General features: G+C 35.4%; 2 protein-coding genes across 10 annotated transcripts in view; one reads left to right on the forward strand and one right to left on the reverse strand.

Moving 5' to 3' along the window:
• Positions 1-6693, reverse strand: part of LOC128158127 (6-phosphofructo-2-kinase/fructose-2,6-bisphosphatase-like) — a 52842-nt gene extending 46149 nt beyond the window's left edge. For 5 of the 8 annotated variants that reach the window (XM_052820871.1, XM_052820868.1, XM_052820878.1 and 2 more), the window contains exon 1: positions 6560-6693. In XM_052820871.1, the coding sequence (XP_052676831.1) occupies positions 6560-6596 (37 nt within the window). In that variant the 5' untranslated portion in view covers positions 6597-6693. Of the gene's footprint in view, positions 1-1456; positions 2074-2396; positions 2505-6559 lie in introns of those variants that run through there. The other 3 variants (XM_052820869.1, XM_052820873.1, XM_052820872.1) reach the window with 3 other exon arrangements.
• LOC128158132 (ubiquitin thioesterase OTU1-like) lies at positions 6620-9629 on the forward strand. 2 transcript variants are annotated; one of them, XM_052820882.1, is made up of 2 exons: positions 6620-6739; positions 8142-9629. In XM_052820882.1, exon 2 carries the CDS (start codon positions 8143-8145, stop codon positions 9067-9069), a length of 927 nt encoding a protein of 308 aa, XP_052676842.1. In that variant the 5' UTR covers positions 6620-6739; position 8142; the 3' UTR covers positions 9070-9629. The 2 variants fall into 2 exon arrangements, with proteins under 2 accessions (XP_052676842.1, XP_052676843.1); XM_052820883.1 differs by lacking the exon at positions 6620-6739 and adding an exon at positions 6778-6930.

Genomic DNA, 9629 nt, shown 5'->3' on the forward strand with positions numbered 1-9629 from the left:
CATTATTTTTAATGATTTAGAAAGAACCTATGAGATTTGTTGATATTTTAATATTATAGTATCTTATCTTTCCTCATATGGGCAATTTACACTCCTTATTCACCCATCTTCTTTGCAAAAATTATATAATTATATAAATAAGTGATGTACATTCCTCTACCTTTTAATGTTTCTAATTAGTTTCATTAACTACACAATATAAAGATGATTATACTGTAAACGTATTAAAAACTGTCTTTACCCCTTTGGCTGTGTATTCTATTTTGCGTTTTTGGCGGAAAATGGCGTCCGCAAAATCAAGTACATTGACAAATATAAAATTTATAAATAGATAAAAAGGTAAATTCAGAAATGCGCTAAATCAAATCCATGCTAACTTGTTGAAAAATTATATTCCGCCAAATGTTGTACACCCTAAATATAGTGCGTTTACAGTATTTACGGTGACATTCCAACTACACGATTTTTTTATATCGATATGAAATATTGCAAAAAATGATTCAAATACATTGTGCGTGCGTGTGAAAGGGAGAGAAAGAGGGGATTATGTTTGATTTAAGGTAAAACACAGGTAAAAAAAAACCCTCTTTATCTTGCACGTTAATTTTGTCAAATTACGAGGTCTAAATTCATGCTATACATATTACAACAATTCTTATTATATGTTCGAAGCTGGTAACCAACCAGTATGCTCTAAATCACATTGTATTCGATCGTTTCATTTTAACAATATTTCAAATCGATAAAAAGAAAATTGATGTTAGAATGTCCCATTCAGTATCACCATCATCATCATCATCATCATATCTCTATATCTCTCTCTCCCAAACTTGCGTATATACTTTGCTTTGTGATGTCGCTGATAAGTATTAAGGCATCTCTCTCTCTCTCTCTCTCTCTCTCTCTCTCTCTCTCTCTCTCTCTCTCCAAAACGTCTGAATATCATTTTTATCATTTAATGAAACAAATTAGAAACATTAAAAGGTCGAGGAATGTATATCACATATTTACATAATTATATAATTTTTGCAAATTTCGGATAATCGGCTTAAAAATTTTCAGCGGCAATCTGAAACATACAGGTAGTTATATTTTATGGTTAAAAATTTATTTTAATAAATTTATTTCCCCTTTTATGTAGTCAAAATTGATATTAGTTTTGTTTAAATTCCGTTTCGTTTCCATTTTTGGTTTCGTTTCGTTTGATTTCGTTTCGTTTCGATTGGTTTCGTTTCGGTTCGATTGGTTTCATTTCGTTTCGTTCGATTTCGTTTCGTTTCGTTTCGATTTCGTTTCGCACTTTACAGGCGCCCCATTCATGTAAACAAAGCAGCAAGCTTGGACCTTCAGCTTTTATCCCATGTATAAAGAGACTGATTATGTAGCTAATACTGTATTTCCTCACCTCCCTACATTGTGACGGCCCGACCCCCAAGTTCAATCTCTGATATTTTACCTGGAAGGACAGGTGTGATAAACGATGGCATTCTCTTTGCCCCTGCACTCCCCGAGTTCTCCGGAAAAAATTCCTGGATGTATGTCAGCTTCTGAAGTTGTCAGATATTCCGAGAAAAAAATCCCACTTGAACTGAACTCACTTGTTTTCAGGAGTTTAATTTCAACAATCAAGGTTTAACAGAAGTCCTGAAACTGGATAACTTGGGTTTAACAGTTAAAGGTATGAGTAAATTATCTCTGAATCTATGACAAGATGAAAAAAATACACAGTTAACACCGGTTTATCTGTCCACATGGTTTGTTTGTCAACAAAGCTGGATAAGAAATCAGTTAATCACACAGTGTATATAAACAAATGGACACGGCCAACTCTTCAACAGCCCATGCTAAAGTAACACAGAGTTTTTGACATTGACTCTGTACACCTTGGGGACTTTTTTATAAAGTCTGTAGATCACTGTGACTTTAAATATCACTCACTCGTCGCATGATTCCATCAGTTGGCAGGAAATGGGAGAGACATATGATGAGTGAAACAACCATTATGATATATGTACACGAGTCCCTGAGGGAGTTAATTCTGGTAGATTACACATGTGCTGTATGGTAGGAGTTACAGTGTTTACATATACTTCTCTGATTACACACCTAATAATGGACAATGTGTGGTGTGTGCGACCCCTGATTATTTATATCGTTCATTAACACACTAAAGTCGGACTCCCTGGCGCACCGCCATAACATACATACAAGTCAATAGGAATCAGGGCCAAGTGCTCATTGACAGAATGAATGAATGAGAAGGAATTGAAATCAAAATAAAACAAATATTGTCTAGCTGCAGTGCCTCTGAATACAACAAAATGCTTTACACTGCAGTCTGATGTTTCCATACAAAATATTTGATAATACATGTATTGAGTGAAAGAAATAATTACCTGTACACTTTTTGCATCCTGATGTTATTCGGTGCATAATTTTTTTTAAAGACACCTCAATTATGGTTGCATTCAGTGCATTGCAATTAGTTTCATATTAGTTAATACTTTTATATTCCGGAACACTCTTATATATATTAAGCTACATGTATTACACATACCACTTAATTAAATTTCAATGTATCATCTCAAACTCCCATTAAAGTTAATCAGGATGTCAAACATGTATTGTATTATACTGCTACACACATGTAATACAAGTATTAATATAAATATATATATATATAACAGTTGCCAAGGGTCTAAAACTTTAATGCATAATAATTCACTAGTCTCAATCTCAGGATACTGTGTGATATTTTCAAGGTTTTTGTATGAATATTGTTCTTTTGAGTTTTATGTCATTTATTGGAGGAAATGCCTATTTTCTACTTGTCACATCACATCACTTATTCTTCATTTTTTATTACATTGTGTTGTGACTTTGACTATGGCATTATGTTTTATGCAACTTTTATGCTATGTATTCTTCAATAAATGACCAGTTTTATTCTTTACGAAAGAGTTGAGTTTTGCTACGTAATAGTATAGATGTGAGCAGGCAGGCATAAATATATATATATAACAGTACAAACTTATGTCTTAACACCATCAACCTTCTTTAAAATTAAAATTACATCTGTCTTATTTAATAACAGCTTCATAAGCCACGTACTGTATAAGCCAAAAACCTCTTTAAAGATCTCTAAAGATGTTTTGTTCCAACAAGTTAAAAATGTTATTAATAATCACAATTCTATATTCTATACACATCAAATTAACGATAGGTATCAAATCAGGGCTGCATTTTACAAATTTAAAGAACTATTACTGTAACAATTAACACAAAGTTGTAAATATTTTTGGTCACATGGAATGATATTTGATGAGCAAAATTTATATTAAATCAATTTTTTTCCTTTATTTTAATTTTAAAAATTATATTTTACAGCCACTTAATTCAAATTAATATTAATTAGTTTGTGATTAACATAATAAGCATTCATTAATTTGGTCATAAGCCATAAGTTCATCTGCATCAGTAGTCCAGCTCTCTTTAAGGTGGTATGGGACACTTCCCCATAAGTTCCATGTTGTGACTTACATGTATTGTTTATCAAGATAAACAATAAAACCAAGAGTAATAATACAAGTACCGGTAGTTTCTTTTACAATATTGTCACCTAACAGCATAGAGCGATGGGTTAGAGGGTTTACTATGAATCTGTACGTCATGAGTTTGAATCCCACTGGGGGGGGTTTACAATTTTTATCTCTTCAAATATTTTTAAAAGCTATTTTTTGGTTAAATATTGTAAAATTTGAAAATAATAAACAGGTGAAAGTATTTTAATGATAATATACTTTAATCCGCACTATTATCGACAGATGTCCAATTCCATCTTAAAACTTCAGTTTATTTGGGAAAAAAAATATTGGAAATGTTAATTTTTTGCGATTTTAATTTACATGATTTCATTATAATTTTACAATTTTTTCAACATTTTCATCCCCTGATTCAGGTACTTTCATGTTGTTTGCAATTGATAATTTCTTAACAATGTTGTAACAAGATGATAGAGTTAAGTTGCTATATCATATATGTCAGAGCCCTGAAGAAGCAAAAGCCAGTGTTTATTTTCTGTTTCCATGGTGCTAGGATGACAATATTTTACTCCCCTTGATGGGACGTTTACAATAACTGCGGTATCATATTTTTATTCGTGGGGCTCAATGCTCGTGGGTAGCCAAAATTTCCCTAGTTCGTGGGGACGTAATTTCGTTGGTAGTATGATTCAATAAATATTTAACATTTGATTGTACAAATGTAAATAGGTTCGTTCGGATGTAAATCCGTGGACAAGGGATACCCAATATCAGCTGGGTGGACTGAGGCTGGAACCCCCACTATCAGCTGGGTGTACTGAGGCCGGTACCTAATATCAGTTGAGTGGACTAAGGCCAGAACCCCCGATATCAGCTGGGTGGACTGAGGCCGGAACCCCCAATATCAGCTGGGTGTACTGAGGCCGGTACCTAATATCAGTTGAGTGGACTGAGGCTGAAACCCCCAATATCAGCTGGGTGGACCGAGGCCGGAACCCCCAATATCAGCTGGGTGGACCGAGACCAGGACCCAATATCAGCTGGGTGTACTGAGGCTGGGACCCAATATCAGCTGGGTGGACTGAGGTTGGAACCCTTAATATCAGTTGGGTGGACTGAGAAAATGCTGCAGATAAAGTGTCTTGTTTAATACAACACAAAGTATCAAGTGACAACAGCAGCCCTGAGTTTGAACTAGTGACCTAATAGGGGTTCTGGCCTAACATCTACTTAGTAACCACTGAACTCAATGACAAGATAGAAAGGGCTTTTCAAATGACGAATTTATGGTTTTTTTTATTCTCATCAGTGACTAGTAAAAGAATTTCATTTTTACTTTCATCATGCAGAGGTAACTTACTGATTATTTTTAAAATACTGATTAATTTAAAAAAGTTTAAAATATGAATCATCCTATTGGGAGTCTGGGACAGATAATATAGAAGAATATGAAACAGCTTTCAATGTCTTTATAATAAAAATAGAGGTTAGACTTTAAGTCTTTCTCCTATTATTGATTTAAAAAATAATCAAGGAATCCATGCATCGCTAATCTGTCAGGAGTATATTATGGGCTGATAAAATACGATTGGGGGTGATCAAATCATATAAAGTTAATCATAGATTTTACAATATATGATTACCTCATCATATCCAGTTTAAAAATGATATCTTCTTACTGTTCAAGGTTTCTCTGCATGCAGCTTTCACCACTATTTGCTTAGCATATTGATTATCATAAATACCTTTGTGCAAAAACAACAGTACTGATCAGAACCAGCGTAACATCAGAGTAAAACCCAACTGAACCCAGGGTTTACTTTTGGGGTTTACTCTGTGTTTACTTTTTGAAAATTTGGGTCCACTCACGGTTTACTTTGGGTTTACTTGGAAATTGCTTTTGCGGTCAACTGCACGCACTGAAGTGTGAAGCAGACTCGTCTTTTATCTAACCATCTTACTGCCTGTAATTCCTGTCCCTTGTATATTCTGAATTCACGTGTAGTGTCAGCTTTCAGGGGTATACCTCTCACCAGGTTTACTCTTAATTTGTGTCCACTCTGGGTTTACTCTGGGTCCACTCTAGTAAACCCAGAGTAAACCCAGAACGTAAACCCTGAGTTTAGTTGGGGTTTACTTTCTGTAAGGTTGCATGGGTCTGATCAGGTATAACTGTATGTGCATCAACAATTAAGAATGGAAAAAATCCAGATTTTCTTTAAACAATTAATGCCTCCTCTACAGATTAAAGTTTCAATACACAATCAAAAATAGAAGTCTATCACTCTGTTGGGGATTTTGCATTGAAGTTTGAAGACATGAAGAGTATATATTTGGATGATAATGTTGAAAAATTGTACGAGCTAGCTAGGTGTCCAAAGTAATTCAAAAAGGAAAAGATGTTAAGGGTATTTCCTATTATAAATCTCCGTAAGCACGCATGAATGGTAAGAAATTTGCTTTCATTCAGGTTAATTTCTCTGGGTAAAAATAGATGAAATGTCAATGAAGAAATCTTGCATTTTAATTCCCATTAGTATTGATTCTGTTATACCTGCCGACAAAGTTGATCGAATTAATAGCTGATTAAGAGATGGTGCTCATGCTTAACTGCTGTATTTTATCAATCAGGGCCATGCGCGGATCCATATTTTAAGAAGGCCCAATGAATACCACTGTTTGCTAAGGAAGAATGGGGAGGGGACCTCCATAGCAAAATATAAGAAATGTGACCCCCCCCCCCCCCCCGTCCACGCATTACTACTGTTGTCCATAATCTATTTGAAAACGCCTATAACAAAAACAAAAATACATATTTTATCATGATGAGCCCAAACGATGATGCCTTTTAAGTTTAGTACAACGTGACTAAGGCTGTAAATAACAAAGTAACCCGAATTTTCTCTGTCGTAAAAACAAATCACGAAAAAAAGAAGTGAACACTACAAAACCAAGAATATGCGTGATTGTCATGCAATTTAAACGAGGGACATATGTCTAAATCAAACGCATCTTACCTTTATTTAACATAGGAACACTCTCTTTCAAAGCCATGCTTATTTCCTGTATGTGCACAACGATTGATGACGTAAGGCACAAATCCGGTCCGGCTCGAACGTTAAAACAGTAACAGAATATTAATGTTGGAATATTTTTTTTTAACAAATACTTAGTTTCCTGGGTACAATACAACACAGGTAAGAATTGGAATCAGCTCCACAACAACGGATTGTTAAGATAGAAGCAACGCTCTGAACAATGGAAACAAAGCCAGTTGTCTGGTTCAAACTTGAACTTATCGAACTCCAGGGTTGTGTTTTGCCAGAGCATGAACTAGTTTGGGTCAGAAGAATGCAGTTTATTCTTAGTCGTGGGAAGTCAATACCCTGTAATATTGTTGTGGGAGTTCAGCATTTGCCAATTTAGAATTCCATATTTTTACATGATTATCTTTTAAATATTTTAATTACAGCAGACTTTAATTGCCAATTGATTTATCAGCTGTTTCTGTTACTGTAACAGTATAGTTATCTGGTTATATAATTAAACCTTTAATCAGAGACATAAATAACATTTATATTATTTGTGGCTCTGCCTTTAATTATACAATCTATTTAGAAAAAACCATTTAGGTCAGAGAGAAATTTTCTTACTCAGTGTTACTGTGGTTTCATTAATATTCGAGGGTATCAATTTTCGTGGATAAAGTAAAAATCACAGTTTCAGTTTTTAAATTCATGGCCAACCGGCCTATCAATACAAAATATTAATAGAAATTGCACTTCAATGAACATTTAATTTCGTGGATCAACTTAACAACGAAATCCATGAAAATTGGTATTCAACGAATATTGATGAAACCACAGTATTTTAGACATGTTAGAGATAAAATAAAATTCAAAGTATATATTGCATACATTCGTATATGTACTGTTAAAATATTTTTTTTTAATAGATGGGGGTAATTAAATACACAACATGTACTTACAATTTCAACTTCTTGGGCCTTTCCGACAGGCTCGGAAAAACATTTCAAATGTATTTCATAAGCTTCCATACCAACTACCCTTTTTATACAACTTGATATAAATTCAACACATTTTGCGTTTTGTTGAGATGTGAGGTAGACTTCATAAAAGTCAATGATATGCCCTAAAATATACAACAGAAGCAACATATACAAGGCTGTCTAACAGATACATATTTAATAGCAAGCAACTTCATTTTAATTTGTTTATAACATCCGGAAATGTTAATACATTCAAGTACTGTTGTTTTTCTGAGCCTGCCGGAGAAGTTGCAATTACACTACCGGTACTTACTTCTTACACAGTATGCATAAAACTGTGTAAAATACCCACCCCACTTATGGGAACAATATTTATAACTGTAGAATAATTAATCACACAACTGTATATTACTTAATACCCAAGCATTATTGTTTCATCCAGCGTATTAACCACTTTTACCGTTTTGATTTGGTTATGTCAGAGAGAGGTGATGTGACCATGAGATATATGAGTAAAAAGTTGTGTTAGTCTGATTACTGGAAATTGTGTCGGTCTTAAAATTAATTGAAAAACATATTTGATTTTTCAGAATGGCTGCTCGACCCCTTCAGCTCAGATGCAAAACCAAAACAGGACAGCACCTTCTGAGTGGGCTGAACCTGGACTCCAAGATTGGACAGCTGAAAGACAAGATCACAGAGGTCACTAAGATACCCAGAGGGGCCCTCATTGTCCGCCAGGGCTACCCCCCAAAAGTCATTGACATTAGTGAAGAGGACGGCCCATTGTCCTCCCTTCCATTCAGGTCTGGAGACACACTGATTGTGGAAGGCGACCGTAAGCTGCAGGAAGAACTCCAGCAGCAGCGGATGGACAACGTGATTCAGAAACAGTCCATCAACTCTAAAGGAATCCTGATGAGAAAAGTAGTTCCTGCTGACAATTCCTGTCTGTTTACCAGTATTAATGCTCTCATGAACAAAGGAGTTATAGATCTGTCTTGTTCTAAAGCCATGAGAGAGATTATTGCCGGAGTTGTGATGAGTGACCCTATTAATTTCTCGGAGGCGTTTCTGGGAAAGACCAATAATGCCTACTGCCACTGGATAATGAACCCAGACTCTTGGGGAGGGGCCATAGAAATCTCTATCCTCTCACAGTACTTTAATGTAGAAATCGCTGTTGTTGACACCCAGAGTTGTCGCATCGACAGATTTGGTGAAGACAAGTTTTACAAGGAACGAATATTTGTGATATATGACGGCATTCACTATGATCCGCTAATCATGGAGCCTTTAGACCCCAGCCTACCAGTCCAGACGATATTCCCAACCAGTGATGCATCGGTCCTCGGTCAAGCCATGGAGATTGCGTCGGAGGCCAAGGCGTCACGTCAATTTACGGATGTGGCAAACTTCTCCATCAGGTGCTTGGTATGTCAGAAACTTCTCTCAGGTCAGAGTGAGGCTCAGGCTCATGCTAAAACGACGGGACACATTAACTTTGGTGAAGTTTGATGGGGTTTCCTGGAATAACTGTCACGGAGTAGCCAGTGTTGCCCAGCTTCATGTACTTGTATTTATAGTCCAGAAGTTGGAAAATAGTTGGAGACTTTTTGGGATGAATTTTCTCAATTTACCAGATCTCTTGAGCCAGTTGAATTGTCACAGTCGTCCTGGGGACTAGTCAACCCAGACTGATGTACAGCTGAGAACTACAATATAGGTTATCACCCACTTATGAAGAAACTTCAATACCAAGCATATTACTTGTTAATTATAGTTTGTAAATGCTATCTGCTAGCTTTTGATTTACTTCATAAACTGTCATTCATTTAATGGTATTGACTTACACATGTATGTAATATTTATTCTACCTCACAGTTTTTTTCATCCTTTTTATACAAGTTGAATGTAATGGACCGTTGGTCTAAAATAAATGGTATGACCATGATGAATGTTCCCTGATCTGCAGACTTGATTTCGTACTACAGTTCTGGTATTTGGCTAATTAATACACTGTGAGTGACTAAACTTGTCTGATTTAGATTAGATGAATAAAATTCCCTTTGATTTGC

Source organism: Crassostrea angulata, chromosome 8 (genome assembly GCF_025612915.1).
Source record: "Crassostrea angulata isolate pt1a10 chromosome 8, ASM2561291v2, whole genome shotgun sequence".
In the NCBI taxonomy this organism is placed as follows: Eukaryota; Metazoa; Mollusca; class Bivalvia; order Ostreida; family Ostreidae; genus Magallana; species Magallana angulata.

Excerpts from the sequence above, each read along its gene's own strand:
- LOC128158132 (XM_052820882.1), top strand. The coding sequence starts at position 8,143 with ATGGCTGCTCGACCCCTTCAGCTCAGATGCAAAACCAAAACAGGACAG.